Source organism: Ranitomeya imitator, chromosome 5 (genome assembly GCF_032444005.1).
Source record: "Ranitomeya imitator isolate aRanImi1 chromosome 5, aRanImi1.pri, whole genome shotgun sequence".
Lineage (NCBI taxonomy): Eukaryota > Metazoa > Chordata > Amphibia > Anura > Dendrobatidae > Ranitomeya > Ranitomeya imitator.
In genome coordinates this window covers 379,249,403-379,268,566 of record NC_091286.1, presented here as the reverse complement: position 1 = coordinate 379,268,566, position 19,164 = coordinate 379,249,403, and the positions used below count along the sequence as shown (strand labels likewise).

Sequence of the window (19,164 nt, the reverse complement as noted above, 5' to 3'; positions counted from 1 at the left end):
CTCACGGTTCAGCAGATTGTCCTGTTCACCCTACTTCACTCTCTCTCAGCACAGAAGCCAGTCCTCGGTCCCGCAGTTGTGGTCACGCAAAAGAATGTTTCTTCCTACACATGCCAAAGCTAATATATTGGAGAAGGTGGAGTTCAATCTGTTGGCCATGGAAATGCTGCTTTTCGCCTGGGTGGATAGAATTGATTTCCGAAAGTTGATGGCCGTCGCAGTCCCCAAGTACCGGTTGCCCAGTCGCCATTACTTCTTTAACAAAGCTGTGCCTTTGCTACACCAGCATGTCACAGACATCACCCGTTCCCCAAAAAATTGTCTGCCAGGGTGAATTTCACCATTGACACTTGGATGAGCAAACATGGGCTGGGGCGTTAGATCTCACTGACTGGGCACTGGGTGACTGGGCGCAGGCGGTCAAGGGGCTGCTCAACAAGAATTAGATACAGAAGTTTGTCCCGTAAGCCTTAGGGATTCAAACACTTCCTCCACTGCTTCTGGCTCCTCCATCTCCTCTAGGGCCTCCACATGTGCCCTCAACCTCTCCCCTAATTAGACACACGTTCGAGCAGTGCAGATAGATAGAATCCCCCCAGCTCTGTACTGCACAGCCATGGGTCACCACAAACAGGCAGTGTTAAATTAATATGCCTTGGGGGAATCGCATTCACACAACTCAAGAGTTGTGGACAGCTATCCAGGCGGAGTTAGAGCAATGTCTGTCTCCACTGAACTTGGAGGCAGTGAAGGCTGTATGCGATAAAGGTGCAAACCTGGTGGCGGCCCTACGCCGGGGCAACCTCACACACATGCTTTGCATGGCTCACTTCCTCAATCAAGTGGTGCAGCAATTTCTCCGCCATTATCCATGCCTGGATGCGCGGCTGCAGAGAGGACAGTTGTTGTGTGCTCATTTCCAACAATTGCATCCCGCAGGTCATCGACTTGCATTGATACAGAGGTCTTTTGACCTACCCATTAACAGTTTGATTTGCGATGTTCTGACAAGATGGAATTCCACTCTACACATGTTGCAGCAGTGACGAGCTCTGGTGCAGTATGTCCTTTTGCATAGCCTAAGCCAACACAGTACAGACGTGGTGCAAAGCACGCTTGCAGAGTGGGCACAGATGAAGGACCTTTGCACGGTTTAAAAATGGCTACTAAGATGGCTAGCGCTGATGATAAATCACTATTCCGGTCATATACATGCCGGAACACACAATGACTAGTACGTGGGAGGAGGTGGTGTTCCCAGAGGAAGAAGTGGAAGCAGAGGAGGATGCAGAAGGGATAACAATATTTCAAAGTTCCAGACTGTCATCGCACAGGTGGGTGCCATGGGAGGGTGGGTTACAGCAATCGAAGGGGGCTCATGGTACCAGACAAACGGTTAGTGAAAGTGAAGGAGCCGAGAAACAACTGGAGGATGACGAGGAGGAAGAGGTGATGGGCGCACAACAGTCAGAAGATGAACCTCATGAAAGCACCCGACACATCAGCACCTTCTTGTTGCACTACCTGCAACATGATGCCCATATTCTTAGGGTTAGAAATAGTACTGCTGACTACTGGGTCGCCACTCTGTTAGATCCATGGTACAAGAGTAAATTTTGCCAGACGCTTCCCCCTCTGGAAAGGGATGCGCGCATGCTGGAGTATCAAAACACGCTTGTAGGCAATCTTAAGAGTGGTTTTCCCCAAGACAGTTGTGAGGCACACAGTGTGCATGGCAGTTTTAGACATCATCACAAAAAAATTACACTGGTGCTGTGCTAAGTGGCAAAAGCAATTTCTGGAGCTCAATATCAAGTTTGGTAATCTGTGCTCACCTAGCAAACTGATTTTAACATGTACGAGATAGATTTCTGTGATGAAAAGAGCCCCGAGACACAATAACATCCATGAATTTATTTGAAGAACAAAAAAAATACATCTCTATGATGCTTAAATGCAATTTGCATAATAATTTGGAAAAACAGCGCAGATGACACAAACCATTAAGTGTTCTTTCATGGAGATTTTCTTCACCAACTGCACAACCATGGCCAGGAGATGACTGGAGAGGTTTGTTGCCCAGGCATCCTGCTGCTATACATATTTTCTATGCAAGCGACAATGATAGTTGTGTGTACTGAAGATATTGCAGCTCAATCAAACGTGAGATACAAAGAACATTACTAAGATATGCAAACAAACAGAAAAAATGGTAAAATAATACATACTGGATTTGCCTTTCTAGGAAGTCCACGCCAATCGTTTTCTTATAATCCTTTGTGAATATTCCCTTGCAGTACCTCTGAATCATACTTGATTTACCAACGGCACCATTCCCAACCACCACCACCTTAATGGCCACCTCCATATCCTCTTCCAACATCTTGATTGTTCGACGTTCACCACTTTTGAATGACTTTAGCCTGGAGGCACATAAAGAAGATTGTGTAAACTTGACTCTTCTCTATCGTATCACAAGAGACAAACTGAAGAGATTGTAAAAGTAATTAATAAAGCTACAAAATACAGTGTTGGCAATGTGAAAGTCAAAACTACTGTTATTGTGAACAGTTAAGTTGAAAAAGAAATCTCTAAAAAGGCCTAAAGTTAAAGATAACACATTTACTTTGTATTTTAGGCAAAAAGTCTTTTCCTTTTTGAATTACAAAAAAGAAAATGGACCGATGCAAAGGTTTGGGCACCCTGTATGGCTAGTACCTAGTAGCACCCCCTTTTGCAAGTATCACAGCTTTTTATAGCCATACAAGAATCTTTCAGTCCTTGTTTGAGAGATTTTCATCCTTTCTTCCAGTTCTGTGAGGTTCCTGAGTCGTCTTGCATACATTGATTTTTTGAGATCCAGCCACAGATTTTCAATGATGTATAGAACATGGGACTGTGAGGGCTATTGTAAGACCTTTGCTTGCGCCTTTTGAGGTAGTCTATTGTGGATTTTGAGATTTGGTTAGGATCACTAACCATTTGTAGAAGGGATCTTTTTCAATTTCACTTTTTTTTTTTAGATAGTGTTATGCTTGCATCAAGAATTTGTTGAAATTTAATTTAATCCATTCTTCCCTCTACCCATGAAATGTGCCCCCCCCCGTGCCATTGGCTGTGCCTGCAACACAACCACAAAGCATGATTGATTGACCCCCATGCTTCGTGGTTGGCTAGATGTTATTTTTCTGAAATTCTGTGCCCTTTTTATATCTTCACACATACCTTTTGATCATTGTGGACAAAGAGTTTTATTTTAACATCAAATCGTCCACAGGACTTTCCAAAATACATCAGGCTTGTTTTGATGTTCTTTTGCATGCTCCTGATGCTTAATTTTATAGTGAGGGCGTAGGTTTTCTGGTGACTCATTCGTGAAGGCAATATTTTTGCAGGTGTCTCTGAACAGAAAAACAATATACCACAACTCTAGAGTCTGCTAAATCTTTCTGAAGATCTTTTGCAGTCAAGCAGGGAGTTCTGATTTGCCTCTCTAGCAATCCTACGAGCAGCTCTCACTGAAATTTTGCTTGGTCTTCCAGTCCTTATCTTGACCTCCACTGTTTCTGTTAACTGCCATTTCTTAATTACATTTCGAATGGAGGAACGGGCAACTTGAAAACGCTTTGCTATCTTCTTATAGCATTCTGCTTTTTGGGCCTCCACAGTTTTCATTTACAGATTGCTAGGCAGATGCTTAGAAGAATCCATGGCTGCTTTTTTTTTGGCACAAGGTTAGAGGAAGCTGGGTTATTACAAAAATTTGCATCCCTTCACCTTTCCTAATAATGATAGTGAACAAGCCATAACCCTAACAGGCTAATTAAGATCTGAAGCCTTGGTCAAAGGCATGTGTGGACACAAATCTCCAAGGGTGCTCAAACTTTTTGCATCTGCCCATTTTCCTTTTTATAATTTTTAAAATGTAAAAGATGAAAATATTCAGCTTGCTTAACTATTCACAATAACAGTAATCTTGACATGGCACTGTATAAGGCCCTATGTAAAATTTGTCCAACACAACTAGTCAGGCTGATGTTTTAATTCTGAATATTATTATCATTATGATTAATAAGAGTGCTTAGAACATGATCAATTGCTATAGACAATTACTCCACTGTCACTTCGCCCTAGTTTGGAGACAAGTTTTGTGATAACTTTAAAATACAATCTAAACTAGTACACTAGTATGATACAAAAAGACATAATAGACCTTGCGTTATATGCGCATAGGGGAGTAAAGAAAAGATCTGGAAGAAAATGAGCTCGGCTGAAGTGAAATGTTACTTTTAGCCAACAGTGGGGAACCATTTTCTTCTAATGGCCATTTACCACACTTTGGGGCCGTACAAATTGCGCGCTGACTCCATCAACAAAGTACGTCCTGACGATGGCGCTGGTGTCTGGATGGGATCCTTCAGTGCACGCGACTCAGAGCTCAGTAGTGAACACTGCGTGTGAAAACACAGCTGCCGGCCCTGGAACTGTGGTCCCCAGAAATCAGCCCGAGGACCTGAGAAGGTTCCCCACTGTTCAGTATTTAGACAATACTGTTCTGCAGAAAGACGCATCTGGCCCATGTATTATTGTGCTGTCATCCTAATGGAGCACAAGTATCACACAGCTTAGACTAAACATGGCAATGGAAAAAAGTCTGGCTCCTGCCCTGTACATTCCTGTTATGTTAACAAAGGTACTGTGAGGAGTGGAGAGAAAAAAAAAAACACCCGAAAAACAGAATACTAAAAAGCAAGAGATTTCATAGAAAACACGAGTAAACTTTCTAATAAAAGAGCAACATCTACTGATACAATGGTACAGTGGTTTTATCAGATAGACACAAACTGACCAAGTAGGAATCTGGAACCTATCCAACCTCCAGAGACAACACAAAACCATCCGAGAGCCTTCTCTGAGGAAAGTCACTCACACTCATATATATTATTAAAGGGACTGTGAGCACAGAATGACTGTTCCAACCAAGTGCAGGCGCTCGGTGCATCATGGCGGGGCCAATCATATATATTATTAAAGGGACTGTGAGCACAGAATGACTGTTCAAACCAAGTGCAGGCGCTCGGTGCATCATGGCGGGGCCAATCATATATATTATTAAAGGGACTGTCAGCACAGAATGACTGTTCAAACCAAGTGCAGGCGCTCGGTGCATCATGGCGGGGCCAATCATATATATTATTAAAGGGACTGTGAGCACAGAATGACTGTTCAAACCAAGTGCAGGCGCACTGTGTATCATGGCGGGGCTATATATATTCACCTTCCCACCTGCTTACCTTCCATCTATCTCTGGTATACTCCGACTATGTAAAGCCGGAACCGGCAATCCAAGAAAAGGCAGGGGCTGAGATAGAGCAAAAACAAGCAGGTGGAAAGGCGAAATTAAACTGGAACAGGACTTAACTACTTCTTGACCATCCATAGACTTTAAAGGCCGTCGTTCTAAAATGTCAACGCATGCGGTGGGGATGGCAGTCAGACACAGAAAGACTCCTCACGGAGAAGGCAGAGAGGGTTTATTACCATGTCTGCCTTCACAATATCTGTATATACAAAACTGAACAAGTGCTTCCTCCTCTGGACCCAGCCCTCAGATGATCGTCATCAACAGCTCAGATAGCTCTGGTATGCAAGTAGAGGACGAAAAATCAGGAATAAAAAAAAAACAAATAAAAAAAATGCATTAATATGTTAAAATGTCACCCAAAGGTCTTTTACACACCCTTTTAAATCCCCTTTCGCCCCATTCAAAATAAAACAAAAATAAAATCAAACATACACATATTTGGTATCACCACGTTCAGAATCGCCCGATCTATCAATAAAAAAAAAGGATTAACCTGATCGCTAAACAGCGTAGCGAGAAAAAAAAATTAGAAACGCCAAAATTATGTTTTTTTGGTCGCCGCGACATTGCATTAAAATGCAATAACGGGCAATCAAAAGAACGTATCTGCACCAAAATGGCATCACTAAAAACGTCAGCTCGGAAGGAAAAAAAATAAGCCCTCTCCCGACCCCAGATCACAAAAAATGGAGACACTACCACGGGTATCGGAAAATGGCGCAATTTTTTTTTTTTTGTGCAAAGTTTGTAATTTTTTTTCACCACTTAGATAAAAAATAACCTAGACATGTTTGGTGTCTATGAACTCGTAATGACCTGGAGAATCTTAATGGCAGGTCAGATTTAGCATTTAGTGAACCTAGCAAAAAAAGCCAAACAAAAAACACGCATGGGATTGCACTTTTTTATTTTGCAATTTCACCGCACTTGGAATTTTTTTCCCCATTTTCTAGTACACGACATGCTAAAACCAATGATGTGGTTCAAAGTACAACTTGTCATGCAAAAAATAAGTCCTCACATGGCCATAATGACGGAAAATTCAAAAAGTTATGGCTCTGGGAAGGAGGGGAGTGAAAAACGAAAATGTAAAACTGAAAAAAGGTCGGTCATGAAAGGGGGTTAAAGAAACACCAAAATATCCATTTTTTTGGTTCTGCACTTCTCACAAAAAAATGCAATAAAACTGATCAAAACATTGCATGAATCTGACAGTCCTCACACAGCTCAGTTAATGGAAAAATACAAAAAAAAGTTACAGGTCTCAAAACTTCACAAACCCTGTTAAAAAAAAACAGAGGAAAAACATAAAGATATACTTGGTACCACTGAGTATGTAATAGTGTGATCTATCAAAATATAGAATTAATCACCTCTATGGTAACAACTGTAAAGAAAAAACATCAAACTGCCAGATTTGCATTTTTTTCTTGGTCAACTCGCCAAGAAAAAAAGGAAAGCGTATGTGCCACCCGGACATCTCATGAGGCCCGAAAACAGTTTCAGGTCACAGGTCACACACTGGCAAGACTGATCACAGCAACTAGACACAAGGTAGAAGATCTGCATTTGGAGGGTCTCTGCAGACTGGGGTTTCAGGATCTGCTGCTAAAGCTCTTTTGAAGTGGTAACAAGAAATGGACAACGGTGAGGACTGTAGACTTAGAGGTGACACAAGGCAACGTGTGCATCGGATGGAAGACACACCATGCTTACTTCCCTTCGAAAGCTGTCCAGCAGTGTCACCAGCTCAGAACGGCCGGCAGGACCAGGTACACCAATCCACTGTTCTGGTCAGAAGTGGTGTTCATGGAAGAATTGTGAACAAAAAGCCATACCTTCAACATGGAGACCTGGCAGGGTCTCAACTAAGCACAAAATCATAGGAACAACATAGGATGCAATCATGCAGTCCAGCAGATTGAGGTGGGTAGGATTAATGGGAGAAATCCAGGCAAATATTATCCACTATACAATATCCTCAGGGAGGCGTCTGATTGGCTCCAAATTTATTCTGCAGCAGACAACTGACCAAAACATGCGGCTGTGTCTCTGAGGCGTCTTTCACACTTCCGTCTTCCAAATCTGCACAGGATCCGTCAAGACGTTGAAATGACGGATCCTGTGCAGATTGTGGAAAACGGGTGCACTGGGCCGGTCTTTCTGACGGACCGTCGAGCCTATGTGCACCTGTTGTGTATGCGTCTTCGCAGTGGTTTTCCGTTGCAAAAACGCATACACAACACAAACTAGGTTAAAAATTAAAAAAAATAAAATAAATAAAAAATTGCAGTATTCTCACCTACCGGCATTCCCGCGCAGCGATGCTCCCAGCAGCTAGCGTTCCTAGTAATACATTGCAAGACCGCGACTTCTTGCGAGATTTCGCATTGTATTACTAGGAAGTAACGCTAGCTGCATCGGTGACGCTGCGCAGGAATGCCGGTAGGTGAGAATACTGCAATTTTTTTATTTTTTTAACATTCTATCTTGTTACTATTGATGTTGCATAGGCAGCATCAATAGTAAAAAGAGAAAGAGAGCGAGCGAGAGAGAATTTCCCTAACGGGAAATTCTTCCACGCATGCTCTCTTTGAAAAGACGGGACCCGTTGCTGGATTCCTGCTTTTCACAGGCAGCGACGCATCCTGCGCCCATAGGCTTCCATTGTAGCCAGTGACGGGCAGCGCAGGATGCGTCGCTAACTGATTTTCCGATGTGCAGAAAAAACGTTCCTCTGAACGTTTTCTCTGCCCGACGGACTGTTTTTATTATGCAGGATCCAGTGCATGACGGATGAAACGGATGGCCATCTATCACAATCCGTCGCTAATACAAGTCTATGAGAAAATGCAGGATCCTGCATTCTCAAAAAAACGGCGGATTGTGACGGGAGCTGAAAGACGGAAGTGTGAAAGAGGCCTAAGGAACTATTCTAAAAAACTAGGATTCCTAGAAGTGATGACATGGCCCCCACAGCCCTGATATCAACATCAGCGAGTCTTTCGGAGATTACCTTAAAAACACAAAAGGATTTGTGTAAGCCTATATCTACAGATCTGCGGCTAGCTCTCCAAGATGTTTGGAACAACCACCCTGCCAAGTTCCTTCAAAAACTGTGTGCAAGTCTACCTAGAAGAATTGATGCTGCTTTGAAGGAAAGCGACAGTTACACTAAATATGGATTTGAGTTCTCTTTTATTCATGAACTTTACATTTTGTGAGCGGATTAAAAAAAATCTAAACAATTAAACACTTGAATATATATATATATATATATATATATATATATATATATATATATATATATATATATATATATCTTCTCCAGTGTGCAATCAAATAAGTCTGACACTTCTTTCTAGCACAAAAAGAAAGACTGATAATGAGCGACAGACTGAACAGCGGGACCTCTGGCTACGTAGCCGAGCCCTAGTGTCAGCGTTGTGGCTATTATTTTAGGCTTTCTTTCCAGTGCTATAACCTCCGGATTACAAGCGCTGCCTCCATGTACACGGCTCACAGCGATGTTTCTGAACGGCTCAGTCCTGGATGACTCTTGGGATGTTTCACTTTCAGGAGCAAAATATTTTGGTTGGAAACATATGTTCAGGGCGTTAACACATAAGAATTCACTATTTCCAATCTGCTCCGAGTAACAGGAATCTGAAGCGGTGCCTGGGAGGAAATGCAGAATTCTGCAACACAGGAATCTGCTGCCATAGATACGTGTCTACAGATAAGACAGAGTCCCGGGCAGATCAATGCTCTCTAGGGGGCAGATCAATGCTCTCTAGGTCTCAGCTGGAGGAAAGGGCGACCGCTACGTCATTATCTCGCGAGACCTCTATGGATTCTTGGGACCGGAGCATCGCGAGGAGCATTGCTAAACGCCTCGCCTGGATTCGGGGGCTGCTGGAAGGTGAGTATATAACTATTTTTTATTTTAATTCTTTTTTTTAACAGGGATACGGTGCCCACATTGCTATATACTATGTGGGCTGTGTTTTATACTGCGTGGGCTGTTATATACTACGTCTCTGTGCTATATACTATGTGGGCTGGGCTATATAATACATGGGCTGTGTTATACACTGTGTGAGCTGCGTTATATACTGCATCTCTGTACGGCCACCCGGGAGCCCCCGGGCACCCGCGTCAGACCGGCAAGGGGTACTGAAATTTGACTGTGATTTTATTGGCGTACTATGGGGACATGCATATTCTAGAATACCCAATGCACAGGATACCGGGCACCCGGGAGCCCCTGGTGGGATATTGCCCAGCCACGTAGTATATTTCCCAGCCACGTAGTATATTGCCCAGCAACGTAGTATATTGCCCAGCCACGTAGTATATTGCCCAGCCACGTAGTATATAGCCCAGCCACGTAGTATATTGCCCAGCCACGTAGTATATTGCCCAGCCACGTAGTATATTGCCCAGCCACGTAGTATATTGCCCAGTCACGTAGTATATTGCCCAGTCACGTAGTATATTGCACAGCCCACGTAGTATAAAGCACAGCCCATGTAGTATATTGCACAGCACATGTAGTATATTGCCCAGCACGCGTAGTATATTGCCCAGCCCGCGTAGTATATTGCACAGCCCACGTAGTATATAGCAATGTGGGCATCATATCCATGTTAAAAAAAAGAATTAAAATAAAAAATAGTTATATATTCACCTTCCGGAGCCCCGGATCCAAGCAAAGCAGTTGCCGACGCTGAGTCCTCGCGCACTCCGGTCTGAAGAGTGCATTGCGGTCTCGCAAGATGATGACGTATCCCACGTCTCTGATTGGTCGAGGCCTGGCGGCCTCGACCAATCAGCGACGGGCACAGTATCGACGTAGAAATCCCGCGTCTCTGATTGGTTGAGGCCGCCAGGCCTCGACCAATCAGCGACGGGCACAGCGACGATGTCATAAAGGACGTAGACATCCCGCGTCTCTGATTGGTCGAGGCAATGATGTCATAAAGGTTGACTCAACCAATCAGCGACGATGATGTCATAATGGTTGACATGGCGACGATGATGTCATAAAGGTTGCCTCGACCAATCAGCAACGGGCACAGCGACAGTGATGTCATAATGGTTGCCATGGCGACGATGATGTCATAAACGTGCAGGCACCGGGAGGGATATCCCCGTACAAGGCAGCGACGCGGGCCACCGCGTGCGGCTTCTAACGCATCGGGTATTCTAGAATATGCATGTCCCCGTAGTATATGGACAATGATGATTTCAGAATTTGCGGCAGACTGTGCCCGTCGCTGATTGGTCGAGGCAACCTTTATGACATCATCGTCGCCATGGCAACCATTATGACATCTATGTCGATACTGTGCCCGTTGCTGATTGGTCGAGGCCTGGCGGCCTCGACCAATCAGACGCGGGATGTCTACATCCTTTATGACATCATCGTCGCTGTGCTCGTCGCTGATTGGTCGAGGCCTGGCGGCCTCGACCAATCAGAGACGCAGGATTTCTGCGTCGATACTGTGCCCGTCTCTGATTGGTCGAGGCCGCCAGGCCTCGACCAATCAGCGACGGGCACAGTATCGACGTAGAAATCCCACGTCTGATTGGTCGACTCCGCCAGGCCTCGACCAATCAGCGACGGGCACAGCAACGATGATGTCATAAAGGACGTAGACATCCCGCGTCTCTGATTGGTCGAGGCCGCCAGGCCTCGACCAATCAGCAACGGGCACAGCGACAATGATGTCATAATGGTTGCCATGGCGACGATAATGTCATAAAGGTTGCCTCGACCAATCAGCAACGGGCACAGCGACGATGATGTCATAACGGTTGCCACAATCTAGTCTATATATATAATTGCCTAAGGGTTTTTCCGTCTGTCTGTCTTGGAAATCCCGCCTCTCTGATTGGTCGAGGCCGCCAGGCCTCAACCAATCAGCAACGGGCACAGTATCGACGTAGATGTCATAATGGTTGCCATGGCGACGATGTCATAAAGGTTGCCTCGACCAATCAGCGACGGGCACAGTCGGCCGCGAATTCTGGAATCTTCATTGTCCATATACTACGGGGACATGCATATTCTAGAATACCCGATGCGTTAGAATCGGGCCACAATCTAGTATATATAATTGTCTAAGGGTTTTTCCGTCTGTCTGTCTGTCCTGGAAATCCCGCGTCTCTGATTGGTCAAGGCCGCCAGGCTTCGACCAATCAGCGACGGGCACAGCAACGATGATGTCATAAAGGACGTAGACATCCCGCGTCTCTGATTCAGCGACGGGCACAGTATCGACGTAGATGTCATAATGGTTGCCATGGCGACGATGATGTCATAAAGGTTGCCTCGACCAATCAGCGACGGGCACAGTCTGCCGCGAATTCTGGAATCATCATTGTCCATATACTACTGGGACATGCATATTCTAGAATACCCGATGCGTGCCACAATCTAATTATATATATATATATATATATATATATATATATATATATATATATATATATATATATATATATATATATATATATATATATATATATATATACACACACACACATATTTACTATAGAATTGTCTAAGGGTCACTTCCGTCTGTCTGTCTTTCTGTCATGGATATTCATTGATCGCAGCCTCTGTCTGTCATGGAAATCCAAGTTGCTGAGTGGTCATGGCAAAACGCCCACGACCATTGCCACGACCAATCAGTGACGGGCACAGTCCAGCGGGCGCCAGCACTTCAAGGGGCCTTCAGAAGGTGAGTATATGTTTATTTTTTATTTTAAGTCTTTATTAACCACGCATATAGTGCCCACATTGCTATATACTAAGTGGGCTCTGTTACATACTGCGTTGGCTCTGTTATATACTACATCTCTGTGCTATAGACTATGTAGCTGGGCAATATACAACGTGACTGTGCAATATACAATGTGACTGTCCAATATACTACGTGGCTCTGCTATATACTACGTGGCTGACCAATACACTACGTAGCTGTGCAATACACTACGTAGCTCTGTGGCTGTGTCACATACTACGTAGCTCTGTTATATACTACGTTGGTTGTGTTATATACTACGTCACTGTGCAATATAGTACGTAGCCTGTGCTGTATACTACCTACATATTCTAGAATACCCAATACGTTAGAATCGGGCCACCATCTAGTGTTAATAATAATAGCCTTAATACACTATGCAAAGTAAGGCTGGTTTCCCATGTCAGAGTTTCATGGTTGATGTACAGTGGTCGCGGGTCTCCTGTCATGACCTCAAAAGCCACCAAAGGTGAATAAATACGTATGTGAAAATAAACCGGCCTCAGGACCCGGGCCCTTCAACCCACAAGGCCAAAAGATGAAATAAAACTACACTTCACACCACTAATGGTGGCAGATCACACGGCCTCGAAGTTATGGAGTGGTGAAGACGAACGGCGTCAGGACTGCAACAGTATCTGCCTTCCTAGCCGTATATAATAGTGGAGCCATCCGCTTCCGCGCGCTGCGTGGGGTCTCGGAACACACACCGGAGCAGTGCATAGGGAAATAAGGCCGGGGGTTACTTCTAAGTCTGCCATTATACAGAGAGTGCAATGGGGCCGCCGCACTGTGTGTGAGGCAGTGTGGAGGGGGCATCATAGGGGGAGAGAAGTAACTAGGGGCAGCACACTGTGTGGGGACAGCATATTGGGTTGGTTGGCACAATACAATGTATGTGGGTGGATTCTCTGTGGAGGGGCCATACTGTGTGGGGAGGGGGGATACATAGTGTATATCATTTATGGGGTATTATACTCATGGGGGGTCATGAAAGGGACATTGTGGTGGGTGGCAATACTAAGGGGCTGCAATAGAGGCACAATTACTGTGGACATTTCCCCCTCCTTATCTGTAAATGCTGGGATGTATGCACTTGTGTGACTGCTTATTCGCTGACCCCAACAAAAAATTTTTTTGGGGAGGGGCACAATTAGGGCTTGTGCTATGGGGGCCTGATATTTCCTCATTTATGTCCCCAATCATCCCTACATATATAAGGTACCAGATCCCTACCGCAGGCACAAGGGGCGGATTCAGCACTCACGACTCCCGAGATATGACAGACCCCATGAACAGCGGTCTCCGGAGTGAGGCAGCAGTGATGGATCAGCCATGTAGCTGGTCTGCCCCCCCCGGGTACTGCACTGTGCCCCGTGTAACCCTACCTGGCAGCACACAGGGCAGGGACCCCCACCCCCCTTAGATGTGATGACAGACCCCACGATCACCGACCCCCAGAAAGAGGCATGTAGCTGGTCTCCACCCCCCCCCCCCCCCCCCCCCCGAGTGCTGCACTGTGCCCCAAGAAATGACAGACCCCACGATCAGTGGTCTCCAGACAGGTATGTAGGTGGTCTGCACCCTGGATGATGCACTGTGCCCCGTGTAACCCTACCTGGCAGCACACAGGGCAGGGACCCCCCTTAGATATGACAGGCCCCATGATCAGTGGTCCCCAGAACGAGGCATGTAGGTGGTCTCCCCCTGCTGCTGCGCTGTGCCCTGTGTAACCCTACCTGGCAGCACACAGGGCAGGGACCCCCACCCCCCTTAGCTATGACAGACCCCGCGATCAGCGGTCCCCAGAATGAGGCATGTAGCTGGACCCCCCCCCCCGGGTGCTGCACTGTGGCCCCTAGATATGACAGACCCCACGATCAGTGGTCTCCAGACAGGTATGTAGGTGGTCTGCACCCTGGATGATGCACTGTGCCCCGTATAACCCTATCTGACATCTCCGGGGGTCCCTGCCCTGTGTGCTATGACAGACCCCACGATCAGTGGTCCCCAGACTGAGGCATGGTGGTCTCCCCCAGCCGCTGCACTGTGCCCCGTGTAAGCCTACCGGCAGCACGCAGGGCAGGGACCCCCAGCAGAGCACAGGCCGGCGGCGCGTACAGCTCCTGCCATCACACAGGGTTAGGACACTAAGTGATGCGGCCACCCCACATAACCGGATACCACACCGGACCAGAGAACCGCGCCCATCCCCGGCTCCTACCCAGCTCCTGGCCGCCCAGTCCCGGGGTCTTCCTGCCACGCTCTGCGCCGCTCGGTTGCCAAGCGCCCGGGGAACGCGGGGAGGGCTGAGCTTGGAGACACAGACCATAAGGCCAGAGCAGCTGAGCCGACGAGCTAATCGACTTTTCCTCTGCATCTGACAGCTGCACTAATGCCTGGAAGGGCGGGGCTAAACGTTGCTTGGTTACCAGTGGACAGAAACAGTTGCAACGAGGCCGTGGATTACTTGGCGCTCAAACCTGGCGCTTTCCTGACGTCACTAGCGCCCCCTAGTAGCGTCCTGCACTGTGATTGGCTGGCTGCCGGCACGTAGTGACATCTGCGCTCGATGAGCTCGGCAGTCCGCACAGCCCTGACCGGAGCCGCTCTGAGATGTCTGCGGCGGAGGAGGACACGGAGCTCCGGGATCTGCTGATCCACACGCTGGAGAATAACGGCGTCCTGAACCGGATCAAGGCCGAGCTGCGAGCGTCCGTGTTCCTGGCGCTGGAGGAGCAGGAGAGTAAGCCGGCGCTCATCAACGAGAGGCTGCGGCAGCTCCTGGCCACCAGCGATGGCCGCCTGCTCGCCTGCCTGCTCACCGACTTCCTGCAGCACTTCCACCTGGACTTCACCCTGGCCGTGCTGCAGCCGGAGGCCTGCCTGCCCTGCGCGCCCCCCGACCAGCGCGCGTCCGCCGCCCGGGAGCTGGGGCTGGCTGTGTCCGAGGCGCCGCTGCTGCTGGAGCTGCTCCGTCAGAGAGAGGCACCGCGGGAGCTGCCCCCGGGGCGCACCGAGCAGGCCCGGGCCACGTACCGGCAGCGGGCGGGCACCGGGGAGGCGGAGCTGCGGGCGCTGCTGCTGGAGCTGTGTCCACACTTCCACCGGGGCATGCTGGACGCCTACATCTCCGAGCAGCTGCCGGCGGGGGGCGCCATAGACGAGCAGCGCTTCCTGGCCGTGTACCGGGGGCTCTTCCTGCAGTGCAGGAGTGTGGTAGTCGGCGACTACAAGAGCAGCAGCCCGGAGCAGGAGGAGGACGACGCAGAAGGAGACTCGTTCTTCGATGACCCCGTCCCCAAGCCTGAGAGGAGCTATGGCTGGAAGGAGGAGGTCCACCCCGGAGCCTCACACTCCCCCTCCGGGTCACCTAAGGGCCGGGACCAGGACAGAGACCGCTCGCTGAGGTCCGCCTCCGAGAAGATGGCCTCTCTGGAGATCGGGGCTGCTCAGGAGGACGACTACATGGATGACTTCCACAGCAGCAGCCAGAGGAGCGAGGCGAGTATCGGAGAGGACCTGGAGGAAGAGCTGTCAGTGGACGAGCTGACGGCTAGTGACCACAAGCTGGACGAGCTCACGCTGGACAACTCCGTCTCTCACCTCAGCGATGTGGCCGACTACCTGGAGGACATCTCTTGATGCCGCCTTGTGGGGCATCGTCACAGACCGCACAGTGGGCATCACCGGTCAGAGGAGAGAAGCTGCCGGCTCTGGGTGGGAGTAGTGGCCAGATGTTACAGAACTAGACTTCTAATGCAGGATTACTGCCCATCAATATCCGTGTGCAGCACCGGCACACAAAATATTTTTGCTATAGAGACTTGGGGGTAAAAATAAAATATTTTACAAGTTTCTGGCGGCATTGGTTGTCAGTTGCATAAAGCATTAGTGCCATGATAGGAGGGTTCTGCCTCCCTGGCACTGGGAAGGAACACTTCTATATGATGGTGCGTTCTCGAGGTGTAGTTTCAGGCATGCAACGCTTTCTGGTCTCCTGAAAGTTGTCAGTTCAGATCAGTGGATTGATTGCACCGCTGCTCTGACCTTGTGCCCGCAGAGGTGGCTGGTAACCTAGACGACAAGATATATAAAATAAAGGTAGCAAAAACTATAGGAAAACAAAATCGCACAAGACCATCGGGGAAACCCTTTAGGGTGCAAAAGAAAGTAAAAATCAAGGTGCCTCTGAGGATATCAGCTGCCGCCTCATGGCTGGGGATGTTCTCATCCAGGATAGGTGACCAGACACGATATCAGGTTCCACGTGGCTGCTTCATTACAGCAGCCTGATAACATGTTATCTTGGTAAAGATATAAAATATAAACTTATCCTTCTGTACTTGATAATGTGGAGCAGGGTTCCCCCATCTCCAGGTCCCAACAGCCACCAACCAGTCGTTTTCAGGGATGCAATTATCGCCTGGAGGACAATGCTAAGGAAATCCTGACCTGTTGGTGGTTCTTGTGGACTGGAATTGGGGAACACTGATGTAGAATAATTTTATTAAGGGGTAACTAACGAAATTGCTACATTAAAGGGGTTTACTCGGGTTCAAAAGGGGTAAAACTGCAAAGTGCTTGTAAAGGCAAAGCTTTGTGCAGTTTATCCCTTTTTAAAAAAAATCTTCATAATTTGTTGCGCTGTTACCTTCTGTAGTTATTGCTTTTTATCTGAATCTTCATGGTATCATTCTGTGCAGTTAGTCATATGATGATGACCCTCTGTGGGAATAACATGGCTTTCTTATCAAATTGGTTACACCTGTTACTTGCCATAGGTGAGTTTAAACAAGCATCACATACTTGAAACGAAGTTGTTTACACACAATTTTGGAAAGGCACCAACAACTCTGTCCAGCCTATTTTTGGGGTTTTGTGTGAAATTGTCCAATTTGCCTTTATTCTCTTTTTTGTGTTGTTCCAATACACACAAATGAGGTGAACATGTGTATAGCAAAACGTGTAATTGCAATAATTTTCTGCTAGAAGTAATTTGTTTTCTGGAACAATTTGAAAGGTGCCAACACTTTCAGCCATGACTGCATATATTGTATATGTCATCTCATGATAACTTGCATAGAAATAATGGAAAATTAGTATCCACCAATGATAAGTCGCATAATCATCTCATAATATATTGAGGTATCGCAATGCATGAGACCAGAGATCAAACTAAAAATTATACATGAACCACAGTGGTACTTTTTTTTTTTTTTTTCAAAACTCACTAAAAGTGGTTTTGCCACCAAAAAACGCAGCGTTTGTGATAAAAGTAAACAAAACAAAGTACACAATTGGTATTGCCACGTCCAGAACAACCTGATCTATAAAACTGGAATGTTATTTAGTCTGTACGTTGAATAGTGGGTAATTTTTTTTAATTTTTATAACGATCACCCCTAAAGTCACTTTTTCATATATTGACACACATAAAATTGAATAAAATGCAATCGAAAAGTCATATGTAAGAGGAAGAAGGAAAAAAAGCCAAATCTCTCCAGCAACAAATCTAAGTTACTCATCGGTAATGGGATTTTCTAGAGCCCATGACAGCAACACTGGAGAGAGGGGTTCCGCCAATCTAGGACAGGAAAGCCACTGAAATAAAAGGGCAGCACCTCTGTCCTACATCAGTTGGGGTACAGCACATGAGAGGACCTCCACATAACTACACCAAATTATCATCACACTCTTAAAACCAATCACTTAAATAGTGCACCCAAAACCGGTGACAGATGGGAATATAAGGGTGCTGTCATGTGCTCTAGACAATCCCATTACTGGTGAGTAACTTAGATTTTTCCCTTCACCCACGACACCACCTGGGATTTAAAGAAAAAAAACAATCCACCTTAGGGAGGGACAACCGTTTACAGAACCCTTCTACCAAAGGTTAGTGTTTCCCAAACTCTGGTTCTCACAGCCTCCAGTCACGTTTTCAGGATTTCCATGGTATTGCACAGGTGATAGAACTGATGCCTTGATAATACTTCTATCACCTGTGCAATCCTAAGGAAAATCCCGAAAACGAGCTGTGGGGGGCTGTAAGGACTGGAGTTTGGGAAACACTGGGTTAGATCAACCGAGGAGGATAAATCCATCCTATAGTGTCTACAGAAGGTGGAAGTAGAGGACCAAGTCGTTTCCTTACTGTACATATTTGGTCAATGGACACCTCCAGAGTGGAATGAGTTCTTATCCTTCTGGAACTGACATGTGGCTAGCAGAATAAGCTACCCTAAAATCAACCTTGCTAGGGTGCCCCTTGAAAGTTTAAACCCTTTCCTTGCCCACCTGGAAAGAAACAATGTCTTGCTCTTCCTCTATTTTTTTAGTTGCTTCCATGTATTTAATTAGGGTCCTTCTAACATCCAACTTGAGGAACTCTTCCTCACTTGGGTTCTTGGGGTTGTCAAAACAGGAGGGAGTTACAAACTCTTGACTCGTATGGAATCTCTTGGCCATTTTTGGTAGATAGGAAGGATCAGGTTTCAAACTGTTCTGTTATCAAATGTCTGAGTAAATGAAAAAGCCTAAATATTGCTGACTCTAAAGGCCCCGTCACACACAGCGAGATCGCTAGCGAGATCGCTGCTGAGTCACAAGTTTTGTGACGCAACAGCGATCTCAGTAGCGATCTCGCTATGTGTGACACGTACCAGCGATCAGGCCCCTGCTGTGAGATCGCTGGTCGTGTCGGAATGGCCTGGGCCATTTTTTGATCGTTGAGGTCCCGCTGACATCGCTGAATCGGCGTGTGTGACGCCGATTCAGCGGTGTCTTTGCTGGTAACCAGGGTAAACATCGGGTTACTAAGCGCAGGGCGGCGCTTAGTAACCCGATGTTTACCCTGGTTACCATCCTAAAAGTAAAAAAACAAACGCTACATACTTACCTATCGCTGTCTGTCCTCGGCGCTCTGCTTCTCTGGTCTGGCTGTGAGCGCCGGTCAGCCGGAAAGCAGAGCGGTGACGTCACCGC

General features: G+C 46.8%; 2 protein-coding genes across 2 annotated transcripts in view; one reads left to right on the top strand and one right to left on the bottom strand.

The window, feature by feature from the left end:
• RAB23 (RAB23, member RAS oncogene family) overlaps positions 1-14,487 on the bottom strand; it is a 67,695-nt gene extending 53,208 nt beyond the window's left edge. Inside the window, exons 1-2 of the mRNA XM_069726723.1 lie at positions 14,402-14,487; positions 2,229-2,423 (exon numbers count right to left, since the gene is read on the bottom strand). Coding sequence (XP_069582824.1) covers positions 2,229-2,383 — 155 coding nt within the window. The 5' untranslated portion in view covers positions 2,384-2,423; positions 14,402-14,487. The remainder of the gene's footprint in view (positions 1-2,228; positions 2,424-14,401) is intronic.
• A 243-nt stretch (positions 14,488-14,730) lies between these two features.
• On the top strand, positions 14,731-16,037 carry CEP43 (centrosomal protein 43). Its single transcript, XM_069726722.1, has one exon. It carries the CDS (start codon positions 14,794-14,796, stop codon positions 15,820-15,822), a length of 1,029 nt encoding a protein of 342 aa, XP_069582823.1. The 5' UTR covers positions 14,731-14,793; the 3' UTR covers positions 15,823-16,037.
• The last annotated feature ends 3,127 nt before the right edge of the window (positions 16,038-19,164 follow it).